General features: G+C 53.7%; 1 protein-coding gene across 1 annotated transcript in view; it reads left to right on the top strand.

Moving 5' to 3' along the window:
- The first annotated feature begins 2,674 nt into the window (after positions 1 to 2,674).
- Positions 2,675 to 27,354, top strand: part of KIF6 (kinesin family member 6) — a 171,604-nt gene continuing 146,924 nt past the window's right edge. The window contains exons 1-5 of the mRNA XM_073556291.1: positions 2,675 to 2,878; positions 9,528 to 9,637; positions 13,197 to 13,271; positions 23,439 to 23,586; positions 23,664 to 23,773. Of these exons, the coding sequence (XP_073412392.1) occupies positions 2,819 to 2,878; positions 9,528 to 9,637; positions 13,197 to 13,271; positions 23,439 to 23,586; positions 23,664 to 23,773 (503 nt within the window). The 5' untranslated portion in view covers positions 2,675 to 2,818. The remainder of the gene's footprint in view (positions 2,879 to 9,527; positions 9,638 to 13,196; positions 13,272 to 23,438; positions 23,587 to 23,663; positions 23,774 to 27,354) is intronic.

The following is a 27,354-nucleotide window of genomic DNA, read 5'->3' as shown; positions in this document are numbered from 1 at the left end:
CATTATGGCTGGTCCATACAATCAGGGCAACTGATACCACCCACCTTTCGTGTCTCCCTCTTTCCTTATAGACTGTAAGCTTGTGAGCAGGGCCCTCATTCCTCTTGGTATCTGTTATGATCTATGTGATTATTGTTATGCTGTAATGTCTATTGTCTGTACAAGTCCCCTCTGAAATGTAAAGTGCTGCGGAATATGTCGGTGCTATAGAAATAAAATTCATTATTATTTATTATTATATAATAGCAGACTTCAGCTCTTCTGCATTATTGGATTTGCTCTCTCATCTTCCTCTTGACAATACTCCATGGATTCTCTATGGGGTTAAGGTCAGGCGAGTTTGCTGCCAATCAAGCCCAGTGATAATGTTGTTTGTACACCAGGTATTGGTACTTTTGGCAGTGTGGACAGTTGCCAAGTCCTGCTGGAGAAAGACATTTCCATCTCCAAAAAGCTTGTCGGTAGAGGGAAGCATGAAGAGCTCTAACGGTGTGTGCACACGCTGCAGATTCTGCTGCGGATTGATCCACACGGATTTTGCAAAATCCACAGGTAAATCCGCAGGTCAAAAGACCTGCGGTTTATTTGCGGATTAGCCTGCAGTTTTGCCCTGCGGTTTATCACCTCTATAATGGAGGAGATGGTAAACGGTAGCGGAATCCGTAGCAAATCCACGTGGAAAAATCCGTAGCGTCTGCACTGTGGTTTCCATTTCGCATAGGATATTATGGTACTGTACACCGCAGCAGAAACTGTTGCGGATCCGCAGGGCCAAAACCGCTGCGGATACGCAGCAGAATCCGCAGCGTGTGCACACGCTGCGGATTGCAGTGCGGATTTGGCCGTGCAGATTTTGTAAAATCCGCAGGTAAATCTGCAGGTCAAAAGACCTGCGGTTTTACCTGCGGATTGCTCTGCGGTTTTGCCCTGCGGTTTTTCATCTTCTCAATGGAGGAGATGGCAAACCGCAGCGGAATCCGCAGAAAAACCGCGCGGAAAAATCCGCACCGTCTGCACTACGGTTTTTTATTCCCATAGGATATTATGGTACTGTACACCGCAGCAAAAACTGCTGCGGAACCGCAGCGGCCAAAACCGCTGCGGAATCGCAGCAGAATCCACAGCGTGTGCACACACCCTTAATGTCCTGGTAGACGGCTGCGCTGAATTTGGTCCTGATAAAACACAGTGGACCTACACCAGCAGATGACATGGCTCCCCAAACCATCACTGATTGTGGAGCCTTCACCCTAGACCTCCAGCACCTTGGATTGTGGCCTCTCCACTGTTCCTCCAGACTTGGGGCCGCGATTTCCAAATGAAATGCAAAATTTATTTAATAAACACATGAATTAGATCACTCTAATGTGCTCACGGTGCGGATTCTGCTGCAGTTCTGCAAGTGATGTATAGTACCAGTTAAGGCTATGTAAAACAAAAAACACTGTGCACACGCTGCAGATTTTTCCAAGCAGATATGGTGCGGATTTAAAACTGCAGCATGTCACTTCTTTTATGCAGTTCTTCAGCAGTTTTACACCTGCTCCATTATAGAAATCCTCAGGTGTAAAACTGCAGGGGAAATCCACACAAAAACTGCAGTAAATCTGCAGTAAAAATCTGCACTAAGGGTATGTGCACATGCTGCGGATTCTGCTGCAGATCCGCAGCGGATTTGGCCCTGCGGATCCTTAGCAGTTCCGAAGACAGTGTACAGTACAATGTTAGCCAGTGGAATTTGAAATCCGCAGTGCACATGCTGCGTATTTTTCCGTGCGGTTTTGCTGTGGTTTTAAATCTGCATCATGTTAATTCTTTCTGCGGATTCCGCAGCGGTTTGACACCTGTTCCATTGTCCAGGTGTCAATCTGCAGGGGAAAACCGCTGGCAAACCCGCATGAAAACCGCAGGTCACTTTACCTGCAGTTTTACCTACAAATCTGCGTGGAAAAATCTGCAGCATGTGCACGCAGCCTAAATCTTCACTAAATCCGCAGGTAAAACGCAGGTCATTTTACCTGCGGATTTAGCAAAAACTGCAGGGAAAATTCTGATTCAACACCGTTTGCACATACCCTTACACATTGCACATGTATCAAATTATGTGCTGACACACTTATTTGGTTTTGTTGTATTCCTGAAGGGTTTGATGATTGTTTATACAAGATTCCATTGTAACCCTCAGCTATGAAAATCCAAAGTACGAAGACCACAACACACCGCTCTGCCATTAATTATGATTCCTGTAAAAGTAACATTTGAAAAAAGGGTCAATAAATGGATACTCAGCTGTAAATACAGAAATAAATCCTGGCCATCAATAAGGACGGCTCATAGGAAATGAAGGAGAAATAAGTGACCCCCGAAGTCACAATCATTGTGATAATAAGATACCATTAATTAGAATTCCATCAATAAAAGATTTTAATTATAATAATGGATGATTTTCATAATAATGAGATGAGCAATTATGAGGCCACTACTTATAACGTATAATAATGCTGCTGTCAGGTGTGAGGACAATGGTCTCCATGGTGACGCAGCTGTTACAATGTATCACATCAATGTAAATAGAACGTTACTAATAATAGCGACAGGAACTATAAATAACTCCAACGGCTGCAGAGAGCGCAGTCACGTGACTGTCCAGTTATCACAGGGGGATGGTCATGTGACTGTGCAGGTCTTCTCTAAATCCCGCCTACCAAACAATGCAGCCAATGAGATGCCGGCGTGGACCGCGAAGCATTCTGGGTAGTGTTCCTAGCAACAGTTGCTAGGGTGCCCGCACCTGTCTGTGAGGAGCGGAGCCGTGAACATGGTGAAGCAGACGATCCAGATCTACGCGCGGGTGAAGCCGAGCAGGAGGCCGGCCGGGGTGAGAGAGGGGGGCCGGGGTGAGAGAGGGGGGCCGGGGTGAGAGAAGAGGAGGTGGGGGCCGGGGTGAGAGAGGGGGGACGGGGTGAGAGCGGAGGAGGGGACGGGGTGAGAGAAGAGGAGGTGGGGGCCGGGGTGAGAGAAGAGGAGGTGGGGGCCGGGGTGAGAGAAGAGGAGGTGGGGGCCGGGGTGAGAGAGGGGGGCCGGGGTGAGAGAGGGGGGCCGGGGTGAGAGCGGAGGAGGGGACGGGGTGAGAGAAGAGGAGGTGGGGGCCGGGGTGAGAGAGGGGGGACGGGGTGAGAGCGGAGGAGGGGACGGGGTGAGAGAAGAGGAGGTGGGGGCCGGGGTGAGAGAGGGGGGACGGGGTGAGAGCGGAGGAGGGGACGGGGTGAGAGAAGAGGAGGTGGGGGCCGGGGTGAGAGAGGGGGGCCGGGGTGAGAGCGGAGGAGGGGACGGGGTGAGAGAAGAGGAGGTGGGGGCCGGGGTGAGAGAGGGGGGACGGGGTGAGAGCGGAGGAGGGGACGGGGTGAGAGAAGAGGAGGTGGGGGCCGGGGTGAGAGAGGGGGGACGGGGTGAGAGCGGAGGAGGGGACGGGGTGAGAGAAGAGGAGGTGGGGGCCGGGGTGAGAGAGGGGGGCCGGGGTGAGAGCGGAGGAGGGGACGGGGTGAGAGAAGAGGAGGTGGGGGCCGGGGTGAGAGAGGGGGGACGGGGTGAGAGCGGAGGAGGGGACGGGGTGAGAGAAGAGGAGGTGGGGGCCGGGGTGAGAGAGGGGGGCCGGGGTGAGAGCGGAGGAGGGGACGGGGTGAGAGAAGAGGAGGTGGGGGCCGGGGTGAGAGAGGGGGGACGGGGTGAGAGCGGAGGAGGGGACGGGGTGAGAGAAGAGGAGGTGGGGGCCGGGGTGAGAGAGGGGGGCCGGGGTGAGAGAGGGGGGAAGGGGTGAGAGAGGGGGGACGGGGTGAGAGCGGAGGAGGGGACGGGGTGAGAGAGGGGGGAAGGGGTGAGAGCGGAGGAGGGGACGGGGTGAGAGAAGAGGAGGTGGGGGCCGGGGTGAGAGCGGAGGAGGGGACGGGGTGAGAGAGGGGGGAAGGGGTGAGAGCGGAGGAGGGGACGGGGTGAGAGAGGGGGGAAGGGGTGAGAGAGGGGGGAAGGGGTGAGAGAGGGGGGCCGGGGTGAGAGAGGGGGGAAGGGGTGAGAGAGGAGGGGGGGCCGGGGTGAGAGAGGAGGGGGGGCCGGGGTGAGAGAGGCGGAGGTGGGGGCCGGGGTGAGAGAGGCGGAGGTGGGGGCCGGGGTGAGAGAGGCGGAGGGGGGGACGGGGTGAGAGAGGAGGGGGGCCGGGGTGAGAGAGGCGGAGGGGGGGGCCGGGGTGAGAGAGGCGGAGGGGGGGACGGGGCGTGAGCGGAGGAGGGGGGGACGGGGTGAGAGGGGGGACACGGGGTGAGAGCGGGGGAGGAGGGGGGGGACGGGGTGAGAGCGGAGGAGGAGGGGGGGACGGGGTGAGAGCGGAGGAGGAGGGGGGGACGGGGTGAGAGCGGAGGAGGAGGGGGGGACGGGGTGAGAGCGGGGGAGGAGGGGGGGACACGGGGTGAGAGAGTGAGGGGGGGTAACGGGACGGGGTGAGAGCGGAGGAGGAGGGGGGGACGGGGTGAGAGCGGGGGAGGAGGGGGGGACGGGGTGAGAGAGTAAGGGGGGGGTAACGGGTCGGGGTGAGAGCGGAGGAGGGGGGGACGGGGTGAGAGCAGAGGAGGAGGGGGGGACGGGACGGAGTGAGAGAACAGGAGGGGGGGGACGGGACGGGGTGAGAGAAGAGGAGGGGGGGGACGGGGTGAGAGAAGAGGAGGGGGGGACGGGGTGAGAGAAGAGGAGGGGGGACGGGGTGAGAGAAGAGGAGGGGGGACGGGGTGAGAGAAGAGGAGGGGGGGACGGGGTGAGAGAAGAGGAGGGGGGGACGGGGTGAGAGCGGAGGAGGAGGGGGGGACGAGACGGGGTGAGAGAAGAGGAGGGGGGGACGGGGTGAGAGAGTGAGGGGGGGACGGGGTGAGAGCGGAGGAGGAGGGGGGACGGGGTGAGAGTGAGGGGGGTAACGGGATGGGGTGAGAGCGGGGGAGGAGGGGGGGACGGGGTGAGAGAGTGACGGGGGGGTAACGGGACGGGGTGAGAGCGGGGGAGGAGGGGGGGACACAGGGTGAGAGCGGGGGAGGAGGGGGGGGACGGGGTGAGAGAGTGAGGGGGGGTAACGGGACTGGGTGAGAGCGGAGGAGGAGGGGGGACGGGGTGAGAGCGGGGCTGGAAGGGGCGCTCGAGGTGAGAGCGGGGGAGGAGGGGGGGACGGGGTGAGAGCGGGGGAGGAGGGGGGGACGGGGTGAGAGCGGGGGAGGAGGGGGGGACGGGGTGAGAGCGGAGGAGGAGGGGGGACGGACGGGGTGAGAGCGGGGGAGAAGGGGGGATGGGGTGAGAGCGGAGGAGGAGGGGGTGAGAGCGGGGGGGACGGGGTGAGAGCGGAGGAGGAGGGGGGGACGGGGTGAGAGCGGAGGAGGAGGGGGGGACGGGGTGAGAGCGGAGGAGGAGGGGGGACGGGGTGAGAGCGGGGGAGGAGGGGGGGACGGGGTGAGAGCGGGGGAGGAGGGGGGGACGGGGTGAGAGAGGGGGAGGAGGGGGGGACGGGGTGAGAGCGGAGGAGGAGGGGGGACGGGGTGAGAGCGGGGGAGGAGGGGGGACGGGTTGAGAGCGGGGGAGGAGGGGGGGACGGGGTGAGAGAGTGAGGGGGGTAACGGGACGGGGTGAGAGCGGGGGAGGGGGGGACGGGGTGAGAGAGTGAGAGCGGAGGAGGGGGTAACGGGACGGGGTGAGAGCGGAGGAGGGGGCGGTAACGGGACGGGGTGAGAGCGGAGGAGGGGGGTAACGGGACGGGGTGAGAGCGGAGGAGGGGGCGGTAACGGGACGGGGTGAGAGCGGAGGAGGGGGGTAACGGGACGGGGTGAGAGCGGAGGAGGGGGCGGTAACGGGACGGGGTGAGAGCGGAGGAGGGGGGGTAACGGGACGGGGTGAGAGCGGAGGAGGGGGGGTAACGGGACGGGGTGAGAGCGGAGGAGGGGGGAGGGTAACGGGACGGGGTGAGAGCGGAGGAGGGGGGAGGGTAACGGGACGGGGTGAGAGCGGAGGAGAGGGGCCGGGGCGAGAGCAGAGGGGATCGGGAGACGCCGACGGCTCTGATCACTGACTAGAAAAATGACCATAAAAATAATAAAATTGGGATAAAAGTAGGCAGGAGCCATAGTTCGGGGGTTGTGGGGGGAGAGGAAGGGACCATGGAGGGGAGGGGGGGGTAACCATAAATGGGGGAGACATAGATCGGGGGAAGAGTCCATAGATCTGGGGGTGGGGGGAATGGAAGGGATCATAGGGATGGGGGCATAGAACGGGAAGAGGGAGTGTGACCATAGATGGGGGGGTCATAGATCGGGGGAGGGAGTGTAACCATAGATGGGGGGGCCATAGATTGGGGGAGGGAGTGTAACCATAGATTGGGGGGTCATAGATGGGGGGAGGGAGTGTGACCATAGATGGGGGCATAGAACGGGAAGAGGGAGTGTGACCATAGATGGGGGGTCATAGATCGGGGGAGGGAGTGTGACCATAGATGGGGGGGGTCATAGTTCGGGGATGGAGTGTGACTATAAAAGGGGGGAGGGAGTGTGACCATAGATGGGGGGGGTCATAGATCGGGAGAGGGAGTGTGACCATAGATGGGGGGGTCATATATCGGGGGAGGGAGTGTGACCACAGATGGGGGGGGGGGGGGGTTCATAGTTCGGGGATGGAGTGTGACTATAGATGGGGGGTCATAGATCGGGAGAGGGAGTGTGACCATAAATGGGGTTGCATATATCATGGTCAGGGGGTGTGACCATTCATGGGAGGGACAAAAGATCGGGGTGAGTAAGTGTGTGACCATAGATCATTTAGATTGTGAGCCCCATCGGGGACAGTGATGATAATGTGTGTGCGCAAACTGTAAAGCGCTGCGGAATATGTTAGCGCTATATAAAAAAAATATAAAGAAAAAAAATAAAGATTATGGGGCAACGATAGATTTGGGGGAGAGGGTGTGTGCAGGACTGTGAAGTTGGTATGCCAAACCACCGACTGACTCCTCAATTTCCCTGACTCTGACTCCACAGCCCCAGTCACTGCTGAGCATGGACATAAAGTGCAGCACAGGTTCATCTCCGCTTAACGCTGAGATCCTGAGATCAGGAACACAACTGACATTTATTGGACATTTCATAACTTTCCCAAATTATTCTGGAAACGTTTACAGCACATCCTGCACCCAATGTATCATATATGTTAGGAGTCGCAGTCAGTCCATTTTATAGTTGAGATGACTCTGTGCTGCACTTCATGTGACCAGTGCTGTGGAGTCAAAGGTGGAGTCAGAAGGTTGGCTTACCGACGCCACAGCCCTGGAGCCCACCCTACATGGTGATCGCTGGTGCCTGAGCCCACCCTACATGGTGATCGCTGGTGCCTGAGCCCACCCTACATGGTGATCGCTGGTTCCTGAGCCCACCCTACATGGCGATCGCTGGTGCCTGAGCCCACCCTACATGGCGATCGCTGGCGCCTGAGCCCACCCTACATGGTGATCGCTGGTGCCTGAGCTCACTCTACATGGTGATCGCTGGTGCCTGAGCCCACTCTACATGGTGATCGCTGGTGCCTGAGCCCACCCTACATGGTGATCGCTGGTGCCTGAGCCCACCCTACATTGTGAATGCTGGTGCCTGAGCCCACCCTACTTGGTGATCGCTGGTGCCTGAGCCCACCCTACATGGTGATCGCTGGTGCCTGAGCCCACCCTACATGGTGATCGCTGGTGCCTGAGCCCACCCTACATGGTGATCGCTGGTGCCTGAGCCCACCCTACATGGTGATCGCTGGTGCCTGAGCCCACCCTACATGGTGATCGCTGGTGCCTGAGCCCACCCTACATGGTGATCGCTGGTGCCTGAGCCCACCCTACATGGTGATCGCTGGTGCCTGAGCCCACCCTACATGGTGATCGCTGGTGCCTGAGCCCACCCTACATGGTGATCGCTGGTGCCTGAGCCCACCCTACATGGTGATCGCTGGTGCCTGAGCCCACCCTACATGGTGATCGCTGGTGCCTGAGCCCACCCTACATGGTGATCGCTGGTGCCTGAGCTCACCCTACATGGCGATCGCTGGTGCCTGAGCCCACTCTACATGGTGATCGCTGGTGCCTGAGCCCACTCTACATGGTGATCGCTGGTGCCTGAGCCCACTCTACATGGTGATCGCTGGTGCCTGAGCCCACCCTACATGGTGATCGCTGGTGCCTGAGCCCACCCTACATGGTGATCGCTGGTGCCTGAGCCCACCCTACATGGTGATCGCTGGTGCCTGAGCCCACCCTACATGGTGATCGCTGGTGCCTGAGCCCACCCTACATGGTGATCGCTGGTGCCTGAGCCCACCCTACATTGTGATCGCTGGTGCCTGAGCCCACCCTACATGGTGATTGCTGGTGCCTGAGCCCACCCTACATGGTGATTGCTGGTGCCTGAGCCCACCCTACATTGTGATTGCTGGTGCCTGAGCCCACCCTACATTGTGATTGCTGGTGCCTGAGCCTCCCCTACATGGTGATCGCTGGTGCCTGAGCCCAGCATACATAGTGCTTACCGATACCTGAGTCTAAGAGTTATCATAGCACATAAGCATTCTATTTTCTGCTGACCTCTCTGTGTCCTCTCCGTATTAGTCTCTGCTGACCTCCTCTCCGTATTAGTCTCTGCTGACCTCCTCTGTGTCCTCTCTGTATTAGTCTCTGCTGACCTCCTCTCTGTGTCCTCTCTGGATTAGTCTCTGCTGACCTCCTCTCTGTGTCCTCTCTGTATTAGTCTCTGCTCTCCTCTCTGTGTCCTCTCTGTATTAGTCTCTGCTCTCCTCCTCTCTGTGTCCTCTCTGGATTAGTCTCTGCTCTCCTCTCTGTGTCCTCTCTGGATTAGTCTCTGCTGTCCTCCTCTGTGTCCTCTCTGGATTAGTCTCTGCTGTCCTCCTCTGTGTCCTCTCTGGATTAGTCTCTGCTGACCTCCTCTGTGTCCTCTCTGTATTAGTCTCTGCTCTCCTCCTCTGTGTCCTCTCTGTATTAGTCTCTGCTCTTCTCCTCTCTGTGTCCTCTCTGGATTAGTCTCTGCTGACCTCCTCTGTGTCCTCTCTGGATTAGTCTCTGCTCTCCTCTCTGTGTCCTCTCTGGATTAGTCTCTGCTGACCTCCTCTGTGTCCTCTCTGGATTAGTCTCTGCTGACCTCCTCTGTGTCCTCTCTGTATTAGTCTCTGCTCTCCTCCTCTGTGTCCTCTCTGTATTAGTCTCTGCTCTCCTCCTCTGTGTCCTCTCTGTATTAGTCTCTGCTCTCCTCCTCTGTGTCCTCTCTGTATTAGTCTCTGCTCTCCTCTCCTCTGTGTCCTCTCTGTATTAGTCTCTGCTCTCCTCCTCTCTGTGTTCTCTCTGTATTAGTCTCTGCTGACCTCTTCTCTGTGTCCTCTCTGGATTAGTCTCTGCTGTCCTCCTCTGTGTCCTCTCTGGATTAGTCTCTGCTGACCTCCTCTTTGTCCTCTCTGTATAGATCTACTCGGTTAATAATGAAGAATCGGCAGCTTCATCGCTGGAGATCATCGTCCCCCGGGATCTGGCGGACGGGTTTGTCAATAATAAGCGGGAGAGTTATAAGTTCCGGTACGATCTGTTTACGTTATTTAAAGAGTTAATTTATGGCCTGTTATAATAGAGAGACCAGTCACCAGACGCAATACATAGGAATGTGGACATTTTCCAACCGAGACCACCAGGATCGTCTCCACAAGTCTATGCACTATCTCATGTCATTAGTGATATCCCCTTAATTGTGTTCACAACCCTAGACCACCAGGTTTATTATCTTCATGAGTCTGTACACCGAGCTAGACCACCAGGGATATCTTCATGATTCTATGAACCATACTAGACCACCAGGGATATCTCCTTAAGTCTGTGCACCATCTTAGACAGGGATATCTCCATATGAATATATATTTGCTACCCCCAAGCTATCATGAATATCTCCATGAATCTACAGTGGCATGCAAAAGTTTAGGCACCCCTGGTCAAAATTACTGTTATTGTGAACAGTTAGGCTAAGTTCACACGTACCGGAACTCTCGCGGAAATTACCGCGAGAATTCCGGAATTCCATTCCGCGGCAAAATCGCATTTTAAATTCCAGCGATTTTCCCGCGGAAAAACTAGCATTTTGCAAGCGTATTTAGCTTGCAAAATGCTAGCGTTTTCCAAGAGATCTGTAGCATCGCTTGGAGAACTGATTGACAGGTTGGTCACACTCGTCAAACATAGTGTTTGACAAGTGTGACCAACTTTTTACTACTGAGGCCGCCTATGCAGCATCAGTAGTAAAAGATAGAATGTAAAAAAAAAATAGTGTTATTCTCACCTTCCGACGTCCCGCGCAGCCTTCCCGCCTCTCTCCACGCTCCCGTTCCCAGTAATCCTTTGCGAAAATGCCCGTGATGACGTCAGTTCTCGCGGGATCGCGATGTCTCGCTGTAATTCGCAATGACGTCACGCCAATGACCGCGAGACTTCGCGATCCCGCGAGAACGGATGCCATCGCGGGCATTTTCGCAAAGGATTACTGGGAACGAGAGTGTGGAGAGAGGCGGGAAGGCTGCGCGGGACGCCGGTAGGTGAGAATAACAATATTTTTTATTTTAAATTCTATTTTTTACAGGGATATGGTACCCAAAGCCCGGAGGACAGTCTCCTTTCCTCCGGACCGTGGGTACCATCCGCAATTGTTCTGCTTACTTTCCGCATGGTGTGCACAGCCACATGTGGGAAGTAAGCGGAACAATGCATTCCTATGGGTGCGGGATCGCCGCGATTCCGCAAAATTAATGAGCATGCTGCGGTTTTTACCGCGAAGCGATTCCGCCGCGGTAAAAACCGCAGCATTAGCACAGCATTGCGGAATCCCATAAGAATGCATGGGATGCTTATTTTTCGCGGCAAAACCGCCGCGGAAACGCGAAAAAAAGCCACGTGTGAACTCAGCCTTAAGCAAGTTGAAGATAAAATGATCTCTAAAAGGCCTAAAGTTAAAGATTATACATTTGTTTTGTATTTTAGGCTAAAAAGTAATACACATTGTAATTTTTTTCACATTTTAAAAATTACAAAAAGAAAAATGGTCCGATGCTAAAGTTTGGGCACCTTTGGAGATTTGTGTGCTCAGATAACTTTGACCAAGGTTTCAGACCTTAATTAGCCTGTAAGGGTTATGACTTGTTCACCCTCAATGTTAGGAAAGGCCAGCTGATGCAGATTCCACAGGTTTAGAAACACGTAGCCTCCTCTAACCTTGTGCGAAAAAACAGCCACCATGGGTTCTTTTAAGCAGCTGCCTAGCACTCTGAAAATGAAAATGGTGGAGGCAACCAAAGCAGGAGAAGGCTATAAGAAGATAGCAAAGCGGTTTCAAGTTGTCCTTTCCTCAGTTCAATATGTAATTCAGAAATAGCAGTTTACAGGAACAGTGGAGGTCAAGATAAGGTCTGGAAGGCCAAGCAAAATTTCAGAGAGAGCTGCTTGTAGGATTGCTAGAAAGGCATATTAGAACCCCCACTTGACTGCAAAAGACCTTCAGAAAGATTTAGCAGATTCTGGCGTTGTGGTAATTGTTCTACTGTTCAGAGACACCTTATCAAATATGGCTTTCATGGAAGAGTCATCAGAAGAAAACCTCTCCTGCACCCTCACCATAAAATTCAGCATCAGAGATATGCAAAAGAACATCTAAACAAGCCCAATGCATTTTAGAAACAAGTCCTGTGAATCGTTGAAGTTAAAATAAAACTCTTTGGTCGCAATGATCAAAGGTATGTGCAGAGAAAAAATTGCATAGAATTTCAGGAAAAGAACATCTCTCCAACCATTAAACATAGGGATGGATCAATCATGGAGTTGTGTTGCAGACAATGGCACAGGGAACATTTCACAGGTAGAGGGAAGAATGGATTCAATGAAATTTCAACAAATTCTTGATGCAAACATAACACCATGTGTAAAAAAGCTGAATTTGAAAACAGGATGGCTTCTACAAATGGATAATGATCACACACATCAAAATCAACAATAGACGACCTCAAAAGGCGATAGCTGGAGGTTTTTCAATGGCCCTCACAGTCCCCTGATTCGATCATCATTGATAATCTGTGGCTAGCCCTCAAAATAGCAGTGCATGCAAGACGACCCAGGAATCTCACAGAAATGGAAGAATTTTCCAAGGAAGAATGAAGGAAAATCCATCAAACAAGAATTGAAAGACTCTTGGCTGGCTACTAAAAGCGTTTACAAGCTGTGATATTTTTAAAAGGGAGTGCTACTAGGTACTAACTATGCAGGGTGCCCAAACTTTTGCATTGGCCTATTTTCCTTATTGTAATTTTTAAAATGACAATATATAATTTTTTTGGCCTAAAATACAGAGAAAATGTGTCATCTTTAACTTTAGCCCTTTTAGAGATCATTCCATCTTCAACTTGCTTAACTGGTCACAATAACAGTAATTTTGACCAGGGGTGCCCAAACTTTTACATGCCACTGTATACCCCTCTGTAAGCCACCAGATTTCTCTCTATAAATGCATTCAACCCCCCACCCCACCTAGACCACCAGGGATTTATCCATGAGTTCATTCACCACTCCAGGAACATGGCACCCTTGAACCTCCGAGCATTCCCCTGGGCAGCTTTGGCCCCCGCGGTTTCCCTGGGCCTCCTTGCAGTCTGTCAGTGTTTGCGCTGAGATCTGTGGACTTTCCACTTATGTGAATTTGTGATGTCCTGAGCTAGCGCCCCCTCCGCTTATATTCAGGCACGTGGTGGGATTCTACCCCCCAGCCATGTGTTTCATTTCCTCGGCCTGCTCCATCAGACGCTGTGTACACCCTGCAGTAGGGGCCGTCTCTGCACCTGGCTCTGCGCGGATCGGCCCTCCAACAATATAAATGCCACATTGATATGTTTTTCAGTGGATTTTTACTACCCAGAACTAATCTCAGCCATCAATTTACTGATAATAGCACAAGCCGGCGCTTCGGCAGAACACTGGGGGGCTTTGTTTAATTCTGTGTATGGTTTATGAGCTGGGGGGGATCGCTGTAGAAATATTGGGGTTATGAATCGAGCTCTGTTTCACACTCAGAGGTGCTAAAAGTTCCTAATTCTTGGATATTTTGCAGGTTTCAGGAGACTTTCGACCAAGAAACAAAGCAGGAAGCCATATTTGAACGTCTCGCAAAACCAGTAGCAGAAAGGTAAGGTGACTGCTCCGCTGTCAGTGCTGGAAATAATAACGGACCCCATACAAAATCAAGCATCCAGCGCTGTGCTGGTCAGGATTGTACGGGGCTTCCTGGCTGATCTGGTGACTGCTCCGCAGACTGTGCTGGAAATAACGGGACCCTGTTTACAATCCAACACTGGCCCCAAGCATCCAGCGCTGTGCGTATCAGGATTGTCCGGCTCATCTGGTAACTGCTCCGCAGACTATGCTGGAAATAACGGGACCCCGTGCAAAATCCAACACCGGCCCCAAGCATCCAGCGCTGTGCGGATCAGGATTGTCCGGCTCATCTGGTAACTGCTCCGCAGACTATGCTGGAAATAACGGGACCCCGTGCAAAATCCAACACCGGCCCCAAGCATCCAGCGTTGTGCAGATCAGGATTGTCCGGCTCATCTGGTAACTGCTCCGCAGACTATGCTGGAAATAACGGGGCCCCGTACAAAATCCAACACCGGCCCCAAGCATCCAGCGTTGTGCAGATCAGGATTGTCCGGCTCATCTGGTAACTGCTCCGCAGACTGTGCTGGAAATAACGGGACCCCGTGCAAAATCCAACACCGGCCCCAAGCATCCAGCGCTGTGCGGATCAGGATTGTCCGGCTCATCTAGTAACTGCTCCTCAGACTGTGCTGGAAATAACGGGACCCCGTGCAAAATCCAACACCGGCCCCAAGCATCCAGCGCTGTGCGGATCAGGATTGTCCGGCTCATCTGGTATCTGCTCCTCAGACCGTGCTGGAAATAACGGGACCCCGTGCACAGTCCAACACCGGCCCCAAGCATCCAGCGCTGTGCGGATCAGGATTGTCCGGCTCATCTGGTATCTGCTCATCAGACTGTGCTGGAAATAACGGGACCCCGTACACAATCCAACACCGGCCCTAAGCATCCAGCGCTGTGCGGATCAGGATTGTCCGGCTCATCTGGTAACTGCTCCTCAGACTGTGCTGGAAATAACGGGGCCCCATTCAAAATCCAGCATTGACCCTAAGCATCCAGCTCTGTGCGGATCAGGATTGTCTGGGGCTTCCTGGCTGATCTGGTGACTGCTCCGCAGACTGTGCTGGAAATAACGGGGCCCCATACAAAATCCAGCATTGACCCTAACCATCCAGCGCTGTGCGGATCAGGATTGTCCGGCTCATCTGGTGACTGCTCTGCAGACTGTTGGAAATAATGGGGCCCCATACAAAATCCAGCATTGACCCTAACCATCCAGCGCTGTGTGGATCAGGATTGACCGGGGCTTCCTGGCTGAACTGGTGACTGCTCCTCAGACTGTGCTGGAAATTATGGGACCCCGTACAAAATCTAATATCTGCCCCAGCATTGAGCGCTGTGCGGATCAGGATTGTCGGGGGCTTCCTGGCTCATCTGGCGACTTTCTTCAATCATGATTTGCTCGATGCCATAAGGATTTTTAGGCAGCGGTAACGTGTATCTGTCATTCCTCCTATCATGGTCATTATTGAGGTGTTGGGACTCGATGCTAATTACCTTACCGGTAACAGTCCTGCCTCTTAGCTTTTGACACTGGCTGTTTTGTGCTTATTCTTCGGTGTCCTCTGTACCCGGAGGGACGGAGACCGCTTTTATTTTGTTTCTCCATGTTTCCTGCTCCTATGGAGGCCGTTACACCCTCCTGTTGGTGCCGTGTCATGGACATAAAAAAAAAACAAAAATTGGTCCCCTACGTTGGAGGATAATTCCTCAGAAGTCCTAATTGACCCAGGGTAGGACCCCTCTGCTTCCGCTCTGTTCTTTAGGGAGCAGGAGTGACCCCTGTGCTGCAGAATGTCCTTCAGAGTGGATCTCGCAGACAGGACTTATATTATCCTGGCGTTACACGGACGCTCTGCCTGTTCCAATAAACCCAGAACAAGCGCGTCCTATTAGAAGTAGCACAAGTCGCTGCAGCACGAGTCGAGTTTCTGCACCAACGTGCGCCGCCTATCACAAGTGTGTCCGAGATAAAGTAAAGAGCATGATGAAAAGCACAAGGCCGGTGAGGAGCAGCCAAATCTCACGTACCAACCGGCCCGGAGACGTTTTAATGGGGCATCTGGATCGTACCTCGATAGGCAAACAAGAGGCGGAAAATGATCAAAGTGAGAGTACGCCGCACGAAAGGCCTGACGAGCGCCCAGGACGGGCACATGGGGCTTATCTGTCAACAGCTGTGTCGTTCTCACGTCGACAGTGCCAGACGACTGCGGTGATGACGATCGACTCCCGGCTGTAGCAATGAAGTAGCCGGAGAGAGCTGCAGACGTTCTTGTACCATGTCATGGCTGGCTCGTGTTTGGCTTATCAGTAGTCGAATCCTCCAGGTACAGGTGGGTCTAGAAACCCTGTCACCTGGACATGTCCCCTCCACTCAGGGAAGTTCTTACATTCAGAGATGAGCAACCTGCAGCTCTTCAGCTATCGCGAAACTACAGCCCCAGACATTGTGGGAGTTGTAGTTCCACCCCAGCTGGAATATCAAGGGCTGCCGACCCCTGACATCGGCCATCTCCTCTGATGATGGGTATGAATTATCAGCTAAGGAAAGGGTCCGGTGTTCGTGTACCACCAGCTGGAATTACCGGGGGGGGGGGGGGGTAGCAGGTCGTGTCACTCCCGGCGTCGGCCCTCCTGGTGTTTTTTCAGGCTGTTTAGCTGCTCTTATCCGTCCAGGACGGGATTCAAGTCTTGTGCAAGGATCAGAGTTACTGTTTTCTGTAGAAGAACATTGTTTTCTCTTCTCTGTGACGTGACCCGGATTCTTGGATCAGATCTTGCGCTGAGCGGCCAGAATCGGCGCGTTTGTGAAATGTGAATCGCTGGTGTCCTAAAGCTGAGGATGTATGGAAGCGTCGCACGTTACCACGCTCCTCCTCATCCTCGGGGCGCAGCTCTTCAATCTCTTTAAGGGCTGAACGATGTGTAATGTCGCTCCTCCCTTTGCCAGTTGTATATTGCGGGATGGAAGCTGCCAATATATATGTGACGTATGGTGGACCACTAGTGACACTTGGTGATCTGGACGCACTTTTTTCTGGCTACAGACCGTACCAGCATGAACATTGAGATGATGGCGGACGGAGGCTTTGTCTGTTTTTGTAGATATGGCACATGGTAACACCGCTCTTGGGTATTTCTATAAGCTACCTCATTGTTGCTGCCATCATTAAACCTCTGAACATGGTGTTCACTTCTTGCACCCGCACCATGCTGGGCATGCCCCCCTCCCCGATGCAGCAGCTTCTGCCCTTGGTGTCATTCCCCACATTGTGATCCCCGTGTCCCGTCACCCCGCACTGTGATCCCCGTGTCCCATCTCCCTGCACTGTGATCCCCGTGCCTCGTCACCCCGCACTGTGATCCCCGTGCCTCGTCACCCCGCACTGTGATCCCCGTGCCTCGTCACCCCGCACTGTGATCCCCGTGTCCCATCACCCCGCACTGTGATCCCCCGTGCCTCGGCACCCCGCACTGTGATCCCCGTGCCTCGTCACCCCGCACTGTGATCCCCGTGTCCCATCTCCCTGCACTGTGATCCCCCGTGCCTCGGCACCCCGCACTGTGATCCCCCGTGCCTCGGCACCCCGCACTGTGATCCCCGTGCCTCGTCACCCCGCACTGTGATCCCCGTGTCCCATCTCCCTGCACTGTGATCCCCCGTGCCGAGGCACCCCGCACTGATCCCCCGTGCCTCGGCACCCCGCACTGTGATCTCCGTGTCCCGTCGCCCCGCACTGTGATCTCCGTGTCCCGTCGCCCCGCACTGTGATCTCCGTGTCCCGTCGCCCCGCACTGTGATCCCCCGTGTCCAGGCGCCCCGCACTGTGATCCCCCGTGTCCAGGCGCCCCGCACTGTGATCCCCCGTGTCCAGGCGCCCCGCACTGTGATCCCCCGTGTCCAGGCGCCCCGCACAGTGATCCCCCGTGTCCAGGCGCCCCGCACAGTGATCCCCCGTGTCCAGGCGCCCCGCACAGTGATCCCCCGTGTCCAGGCGCCCCGCACAGTGATCCCCCGTGTCCAGGCGCCCCGCACAGTGATCCCCCGTGTCCAGGCGCCCCGCACAGTGATCCCCCGTGTCCCGGCGCCCCGCACTGTGATCCCCCGTGTCCCGGCGCCCCGCACTGTGATCCCCCGTGCCCCGGCGCCCCGCACTGTGATCCCCCGTGCCCCGGCGCCCCGCACTGTGATCCCCCGTGACCCCGGCGCCCCGCACTGTGATCCCCCGTGCCCCGGCGCCCCGCACTGTGATCCCCCGTGCCCCATCACCTGTGGTGTGGAGGACCCTGGTTCCTGGCCTGCGCTGACATCCGTGCGGCGCTCTGGTTGTTCCTTGTCCGTTGTGCACACAGCTGTGTTGTGACGCACCCCAGCTGCCGTGTAACCAGCCGCTCACCAGGACACAACGTCTCTGGCCTCTTTTCCTCACTAGCTGCGTTGCAGAGGCGCGGGGATGAAGACGTCTTATTTTTTGAGGTCACATAATGCTAAAAATGGAAGCAGAAGATCGGCTCTTAAAGGCATATTCATAATATGGAGAAGGGGTAGGGAACCTTCCAGTGGCGGAGGTCTACTGTTGTTATGGAAGGGTATTGACATTTAATTGGCACCAATTTGGTCCTGTAGGGGGTAGGTTTGTGTTTTTTAGGAGTTTAATATCCTCTTTCTGCAGAGATTTAACAAGTACCTGTACGAGTATCCATCCCCGATCATCAGCAGGGCACTCTGCAATGACATGTTGGGGTGTTCTCTTTGTTTATTGTCTTCATCCAGCCCAGACCGCCATGACACTTCCTCCAATCCAATTTTCCTCTTGCTGTCGATCCTAATTCTGTGCCCACCACGATGCCCAACGTGCTCGGATGTGGAGATACTAATGCCATAACTATAGATGACCCCAAAATAATATCGGCTTACAGAGAGCCGCCCAAAGATCCGTCTACTGGCGGCCCAGGCTGGTGTGTTGACGGTCATTGCCCTTGGCCCCCGTTGGATACCTTTCCTGGGCCCAAAGTGATGATCCAGGCAGGAGCCGTCGGTGATTAACCTGTCTCTGACCGTAGAGAGATTTGTGCTGCGGATGTGCTCAGCTCCTGAGATTACTTAGTTTACATGTCAGTGTAACAAACCCTCAGCTGTCCGAAGTATCCAATCAGTTTTCATCCATTCAGTGACAGCAAGCAGAGATGTGTTAGACTTTTCAGTTGTGCAGTGTCAATCACCTGGAGAGTCTATGGCAGCGGTGATACCGTCCCAGCACCTAAGTGGTTACCTCTGATCCCCGGGTCATCCTGCCAGGGCCGCGGCAGTAATGGGTTAATTGGGTCAGCACGCCCCGTGGTAACATGGACGCTATGGCGGGATGATTCATTATGTCCACAGCGCCTCTGTATAAATAAAGCAGGAGAATTTCCACTTGTGACGCGGCCCTATTTATACAGCCTCCATGCTGCAAATCCCCCGCACGTCCCTACTAAATCCCGGAAACCGGACGTCTTCGGAGCTTTTCCTATTAATATCTGGTGAATGTGTCACGCTTCATCCACGGAGCGCTGGCCCGCGCGCGCGGATTCCTTGGTGCGCTGCCCTGCGTTGTCGGCGCTGCCACAGATCTGTCAGTGTTTTCTCGCCTTCCTTTTCTTCTCTTTATTAGTCGGGGTCCGGCATATTTGTCCTGTCTAATGGAGCCGGGTACGGGGGGGACTTTGCACGACTCCCAGCTTTTGGATCTCGGCTCTGGCGATCACAAATGGAAATTTTCCGTGATCCAAACAAGCTGCGCGCTTTCAGCCATTGTCACAGCAGCTTCTCAGACGCCGGTGTCTTGGACCAACTTCGAGGAGCGTCTCCACACAAAAGGCGCAATTATTTTTTATGTTGCAATATAAGGGTCCAGGACGGTAATGCATTGCAGCACAGCCCTAAATTCACACCAGGTGGTTCCCTGTCTGGCTGCTGTACTGTTCCACGTTGTCTCGTGAGCGGAGGGAAGAAGGGACCATCGCACTCAGAAATCCGCCTGCTTCCTGCACATCTTCTTTTTCTCCGTAATTCTGCTGGTGTCCTGTTGCCTCTGACTTCAGATCCCAAATTTCCATCCAAGGCCGGGATTCTGCGCACGTCTAGCTCTCCTGTGCAGCCTCGGTGGTGTAGTGGATCCCGGTATATCGGATCCGTTACACTCTGGGATTCTGCGCACGACTAGCTCTGCTGTGCAGCCTCGGTGGTGTAGTGGATCCCGGTATATCGGATCCGTTACACTCTGGGATTCTGTGCACGTCTAGCTCTGCTGTGCAGCCTCGGTGGTGTAGTGGATCCCGGTATATCGGATCCATTACACTCTGGGATTCTGTGCACGACTAGCTCTCCTGTGCAGCCACAGTGGTGTAGTGGATCCCGGTATATCGGATCCGTTACACTCTGGGATTCTGTGCATGATTAGCTCTGTTGTGCAGCCTCGGTGGTGTAGTGGATCCCGGTATATCGGATCCGTTACACTCTGGGATTCTGTGCACGACTAGCTCTCCTGTGCAGCCACAGTGGTGTAGTGGATCCCGGTATATCGGATCCGTTACACTCTGGGATTCTGTGCATGATTAGCTCTGCTGTGCAGCCTCGGTGGTGTAGTGGATCCCGGTATATCGGATCCGTTACACTCTGGGATTCTGTGCACGACTAGCTCTCCTGTGCAGCCACAGTGGTGTAGTGGATCCCGGTATATCGGATCCGTTACACTCTGGGATTCTGTGCACGTCTAGCTCTGCTGTGCAGCCTCGGTGGTGTAGTGGATCCCGGTATATCGGATCCGTTACACTCTGGGATTCTGTGCATGATTAGCTCTGCTGTGCAGCCACAGTGGTGTAGTGGATCCCGGTATATCGGATCCGTTACACTCTGGGATTCTGCGCACGTCTAGCTCTGCTGTGCAGCCTCGGTGGTGTAGTGGATCCCGGTATATTGGATCCATTACACTCCGGAGCCGAAGTCATTGGATTTAAATCAATATGGGAAACTACGTTTTAGTCACCTGAAATTCAGGAGGTGGTCCGACACCACGTTGGAAAGTGAGCGGTCACAGGAGGTCGTGTCTTAACCCACCGACCAGAGCGCAATTGGTAGTTATTGTCAATTTGTCCTGTTCATATGAGTAGGATGGGTGCCTGACACCTGCTAATGACGCCCGACACCTGCTAATGACGCCCGACACCTGCTAATGACGCCCGACACCTGCTAATGACAGTCCGGTGCCCGACACCTGCTAATGACGCCCGACACCTGCTAATGACGGTCTGGTGCCTGACACCTGCTAATGACGCCCGACACCTGCTAATGACGCCCGACACCTGCTAATGACGCCCGACACCTGCTAATGACGCCCGACACCTGCTAATGACGCCCGACACCTGCTAATGACAGTCCGGTGCCCGACACCTGCTAATGACAGTCCGGTGCCCGACACCTGCTAATGACTGTCCGGTGCCCGACACCTGCTAATGACTGTCCGGTGCCCGACACCTGCTAATGACTGTCCGGTGCCCGACACCTGCTAATGACTGTCCGGTGCCCGACACCTGCTAATGACTGTCCGGTGCCCGACACCTGCTAATGACAGTCCGGTGCCCGACACCTGCTAATGACTGTCCGGTGCCCGACACCTGCTAATGACTGTCCGGTGCCCGACACCTGCTAATGACGCCCAACACCTGCTAATGACAGTCCGTTGCCCGACACCTGCTAATGACGGTCCGGTGCCCGACACCTGCTGATGACGGTCCGGTGCCCGACACCTGCTGATGACGGTCCGGTGCCCGACACCTGCTGATGACGGTCCGGTGCCCGACACCTGCTGATGACGGTCCGGTGCCCGACACCTGCTGATGACGGTCCGGTGCCCGACACCTGCTGATGACGATCCGGTGCCCGACCCCTGCTAATGACGGTCCGGTGCCCGACACCTGCTAATGACGCCCGACACCTGCCAGTGACGGCCGGGCAGGTCATCCTCTGACGAGGAAAGTTAATTTCATGACTATTATTTTTTTTTTTTTTTAATTCTGTGGCAGCATGGTTGAAAAGCAATGTCTGACTTTCATTTGTTCATTTTCATAGATTTTTGATTTATTACTTTTGTCAGATTCAAGTTATTTCTGTCATTAATAAACGGGGGGGGACATCCGTACAATCTCCCTTTTTCATCAGTGATGTGCTTTAGTGTTGACCATGGGGGCAGTGATCTGTATATTCCCATCCTTATATCTCCTCTGCTATGTTCCCGCTAGGATGGACCCGGTGACCCCGGAGCCGCTTCTGTCATCTCTCGTGTATAACTTGTATATTACATATGGGCTGAGAACACGTTGCATTTAGTCACATTTCTGAATCTATCCTGTGACATATGCAGCGTTCGCCCCGTGTTCCTTCGTAGGGCGCTCTGGGTGGTGGACTCTGCTGAGAGGATGAAGACTCCTGCCGTTGGCTTCTGAAATGTTTTATACTGGGGTAACGGGCCTGACGAAACATTGCTGTCCTCATGACAACACTTGTTCTGAGTTCTGCCTTGTATATGTATATATATTTGTCTTGTTTTTGTTGGCAGATGCTCATTGTAAATTCGGACTGAAGGCAGCAGAACTATACAGGATGCCCACATACGGAAGGAAGTGGTAAAAAACGTGTTAGAAACAAACCAGACCATCTGTTTCACCTTATATTCCTCGTTCGCTCCGCAGCTTCATCAGGTCATTATCTGGAATGGCTCCAGTTATCAGGTCACCTAATTAACAGTTCATTTGTGGAATCGCCGGCCTTCACCAAGTGTCTGTGACCATCTGGGTTTTTTGCAGGGGCAGTGTCCGTATAGTGCTGAGCCTATTCCACAACTGTTCTAAGCCCAGAATATGGCAAGGAGTGCACCACCAAGTACAGAGAATCCGCAGTCCATTATTACTGGGAGACATGAAGGTCAGCAAATCTGGAAAATTGCTAGAACCTTGAAGATCTTTAAGTACAGTTATGAAAACCAACAATTGTTATAATGAAATTGGCTGTCATGAGGACCGCCCCATGAAGACTAAACATGACTTCTGCTGCAGAGGATAAGTTCATCAGAGTTGCCAACCTTAGATACCACAAATTGACAGCACCTTAGATAACAGCCCTGGTAAATGATACACAGATATCAAGTAGCAGACATGTCCACATCAGCTTCCAGAGGAGACTTCAAGAAACAAGAACTTAGTGGTCAAATTGCTGCAGAGAAGCAACTACTGAGGACTGCAAACAAGAAGAGACTTGTTTAGACCGAGTAACACAAAGACTGGACATTAGATTAGTGGACATCTGTATGAGGATGAGCACTGATGGTGGTGGGGCGGTCTCTGCTGGGGACACTGGTGGTGATTTCCTCCAAATACAAGGCACATTACCTAGCACGCCCCACAGCGCTCTGCAGCCACCGCTGTCCAGTCTGGTTTGTGCTCCGGAGCATCATCTGTGTTCTAACACATCAATGGCCTCCAGGCAACGTAAGGGAGATGTTACTGAACAAGAGCGGGATGGAGGCTGCGTCAGAGGATATGGCTGCCACAATCATTGACTTCAACCCGATGGAGATTATTTGGGATGAGTTGGATTTAGCGTGAAGGTAAAGCAGCGGACAAAGCACTCAGTGCCTCCAGGAAATCCCTCATGACTACTGGAAGCCATTGCAGGTGGTGCCTGATGAAGCTACCGATGGGGCGTAACGCTGTCATCTGAGTAACGGGGTAGAAGAAAACATCTACCATTTCTGATTTGTTCACAAGTGATTGACAAGTGTCCATCTGTTTGTGTCCTTTGTGGTTTTACCGCCTTCTGTCTGAATCTACAATGTGCACATTCCAGTAAGAACAAGGAAATCCATTGAATGGACAGGGGTGTCCAAACTGTTGACCAGTACTCTATTGTATACTGCAACCAAATAGGTTAAAACCTTTTGTTTGTGCCCTATGGATATGTTTGGCGTTTGCACTGGGAGCTTTTCCCGGCATATACACTGCATGTGGTCTCCTAACATGATGTTATTGGCGATGGAGACCGAGCTTCTAGTATTCTGATAATGGGGTACATGTGCTGCTTCCTCTCTTCTGACAGCGTGCTCACCGGCTACAATGGCACCATATTTGCCTACGGACAAACCGGCAGTGGTAAGACCTTCACCATCACTGGAGGAGCCGAGCGTTACAGCGACCGAGGGATCATCCCCAGGACCTTGTCCTTCATATTCGAGGCTCTGCAGAAGGTGGGATATGGTCTCCAGTAACATTACTACTTTGTGTCCGCACAGGTGTAATACATCTAGCTGTATATTTTCTCCAGGCTGGCAGTAAAGTCTACACAGTGCTCATCTCCTACCTGGAGATATACAACGAGTGCGGCTACGATCTGCTGGACCCAAAACATGAAGCCTCCAAGCTGGAAGACCTCCCGTAAGTCAGAGAAGACTAGTGATCTGGTGATCGCATCTTGGTATAATGCAGGTGTATGAGTTTACAGGGCGCAAACCATAAGTGTAGGAAAAGAAGTCATGGACCACACGTCCAAATGTTATACATTGAGCTACTGTAGAGAAGCGGAATGTCTCAAAACGGAACACAGACTTCTTAATTATCATATTGATCAAAGTCCATAAGCCCCCTGCCACGTCACAGCGACCTCTGAAGTGGGTCCCTACTCTATCAAGAGTACTGCTGTGTGGTGGCCACTGCTGGCACAATACTGCACAGGGAGAGACACCCACAGGCGCAGCTCCCCACGCAGACGCAGCTCCCCACGCAGACGCGGCTCCCCACGCAGACGCGGCTCCCCTTGCAGACGCAGCTCCCCACGCAGACGCAGCCACTCAGCAGCAATGGCAGTTAAATGATTAACAATTGTTACAGATTTCTCCTGGGTGATTGGTCGTTGGGACTGATCCATTGATGAATGATTGGTCACTGGGACTGATCCATTGATGGATGACTGGTCGCTGGGAAGGGTCCACTGCCAGATGATTGTTCAGTGGGAAGGGTCCTCTGGTCTAGAGAGGAGACCCCCCCCCCGTATCGCCCTCACAGTTTATTTGTACATCGCAGGCTTTCTCCATGATTTCATATTGCAGTGTTATTGCTGAGTTATGAAACACTGCGACTAAAATCACCAGATCACGACATCTGAATAAACCTTTAGGGTCCGCGGTACCCCTGAGCCGACCCCGCACCTGTTCTAGGCCGTTCTGTACAGTGTACATGACAACCAGTGTTCCCAGCACACTATCGCCATAACTAATGGGAATGGGCCAGAGTCTGGTCTTTAAAAAGCACGGATGACTTTCAGAATATCCTGAAGCTCTCGCTGATTTCTGCCTTCACGCAGTATCCTGTTACCGGTAAATTACAGACAGCCGTCCTATATTTATCAATGCTTGGCTTTAGATGCTTTTCTGCTGGTTAGAACATCGCTATTTTGGGGAAAAAAACATCCATTCCTGTAAATTCTTTAATCGTCACGTTATGTAAATGAATGGACCAGAATCGTACGTATTTATTTACTTGTCACCGGTCTCGTGTCGTCATCGCACATTCAGGGTTCTGACAATAGAAACACTTCAAAAGGCCCTCTCCTGTCTGACTGTAGGAAGGGGGTCCTCTCCTGTCTGACTGTAGGAAGGGGGTCTTCTCCTGTCTGACTGTAGGAAGGGGGTCCTCTCCTGTCTGACTGTAGGAAGGGGGTCTTCTCCTGTCTGACTGTAGGAAGGGGGTCTTCTCCTGTCTGACTGTAGGAAGGGGGTCTTCTCCTGTCTGACTGTAGGAAGGGGGTCCTCTCCTGTCTGACTGTAGGAAGGGGGTCTTCTCCTGTCTGACTGTAGGAAGGGGGTCTTCTCCTGTCTGACTGTAGGAAGGGGGTCCTCTCCTGTCTGACTGTAGGAAGGGGGTCTTCTCCTGTCTGACTGTAGGAAGGGGGTCCTCTCCTGTCTGACTGTAGGAAGGGGGTCTTCTCCTGTCTGACTGTAGGAAGGGGGTCTTCTCCTGTCTGACTGTAGGAAGGGGGTCTTCTCCTGTCTGACTGTAAGAGGGGGTCTTCTGTCTGACTGTAGGAAGGGGGTCCTCTTCTGTCTGACTGTAAGAGGGGGTCTTCTCCTGTCTGACTGTAGGAAGGGGGTCTTCTGTCTGACTGTAAGAGGGGGTCCTCTCCTGTCTGTAGGAAGGGGGTCTTCTGTCTGACTGTAGGAAGGGGGTCCTCTCCTGTCTGACTGTAAGAGGGGGTCTTCTCCTGTCTGACTGTAGGAAGGGGGTCTTCTGTCTGACTGTAAGAGGGGGTCCTCTCCTGTCTGACTGTAGGAAGGGGGTCCTCTCCTGTCTGACTGTAAGAGGGGGTCTTCTCCTGTCTGACTGTAAGAAAGGGTCCTCTCCTGTCTCACTGTAAGAAGGGGGTCCTCTCCTGTCTGACTGTAGGAAGGGGGTCTTCTCCTGTCTGACTGTAGAAAGGGGGTCCTCTCCTGTCTGTAAGAAAGGGTCCTCTCCTGTCTGACTGTAAGAAGGGGTCCTCTCCTGTCTGACTGTAAGAAGGGGGTCCTCTCCTGTCTATTAGAAGGGGTCCTCTCCTGTCTGACTGTAAGAAGGGGTCCTCTCCTGTCTGACTGTAGGAAGGGGGTCTTCTCCTGTCTTAGAAGGGGTCCTCTCCTGTCTCACTGTAAGAAGGGGGTCCTCTTCTGTCTCACTGTAAGAAGGGGTCCTCTCCTGTCTGACTGTAGGAAGGGGGTCCTCTCCTGTCTGACTGGAAGAATGGGTCTCCTCCTGTCTGACTAAGAAGGGGGTTCCCTCCTGTCTGACTGTAAGAAGGGGTCCTCTCCTGTCTGACTGTAGGAAGGGGGTCCTCTCCTGTCTGACTGTAAGAAGGGGTCCTCTGTTGTCTGACTGTAAGAATGGGTCCTCTCCTGTCTGTAAGAAGGGGTCCTCTCCTGTCTCACTGTAAGAAGGGGGTCTTCTCCTGTCTGACTGTAGGAAAGGGGTCCTCTCCTGTCTCACTGTAAGAAGGGGGTCCTCTTCTGTCTCTCTGTAAGAAGGGGGTCTTCTCCTGTCTGACTGTAGGAAAGGGGTCCTCTCCTGTCTCACTGTAAGAAGGGGTCCTCTCCTGTCTGACTGTAAGAGGGGGTCTTCTCCTGTCTGACTGTAAGAAAGGGTCCTCTCCTGTCTCACTGTAAGAAGGGGGTCCTCTCCTGTCTGACTGTAGGAAGGGGGTCCTCTCCTGTCTGACTGTAGGAAGGGGGTCTTCTCCTGTCTGACTGTAGAAAGGGGGTCCTCTCCTGTCTGTAAGAAAGGGTCCTCTCCTGTCTGACTGTAAGAAGGGGGTCCTCTCCTGTCTATTAGAAGGGGTCCTCTCCTGTCTGACTGTAAGAAGGGGTCTTCTCCTGTCTATTAGAAGGGGTCCTCTCCTGTCTGACTGTAAGAGGGGGTCTTCTCCTGTCTGACTGTAAGAAAGGGTCCTCTCCTGTCTCACTGTAAGAAGGGGGTCCTCTCCTGTCTCACTGTAGGAAGGGGGTCCTCTCCTGTCTGACTGTAGGAAGGGGGTCTTCTCCTGTCTGACTGTAGAAAGGGGGTCCTCTCCTGTCTGTAAGAAAGGGTCCTCTCCTGTCTGACTGTAAGAAGGGGGTCCTCTCCTGTCTATTAGAAGGGGTCCTCTCCTGTCTGACTGTAAGAAGGGGTCCTCTCCTGTCTGACTGTAGGAAGGGGGTCTTCTCCTGTCTATTAGAGGGGGTCCTCTCCTGTCTCACTGTAAGAAGGGGGTCCTCTTCTGTCTCACTGTAAGAAGGGGTCTTCTCCTGTCTGACTGTAGGAAGGGGGTCCTCTCCTGTCTGACTGGAAGAATGGGTCTCCTCCTGTCTGACTAAGAAGGGGGTTCCCTCCTGTCTGACTGTAAGAAGGGGTCCTCTCCTGTCTGACTGTAGGAAGGGGGTCCTCTCCTGTCTGTAAGAAGGGGTCCTCTGTTGTCTGACTGTAAGAATGGGTCCTCTCCTGTCTGTAAGAAGGGG

Source organism: Dendrobates tinctorius, unplaced genomic scaffold, assembly GCF_039654945.1.
Source record: "Dendrobates tinctorius isolate UK_male_01 unplaced genomic scaffold, ASM3965494v1 ptg000232l, whole genome shotgun sequence".
Taxonomy (NCBI): domain Eukaryota; kingdom Metazoa; phylum Chordata; class Amphibia; order Anura; family Dendrobatidae; genus Dendrobates; species Dendrobates tinctorius.
Note: the sequence above shows the minus strand (reverse complement) of the source record. Positions and strands in the feature narration are given on the sequence as shown.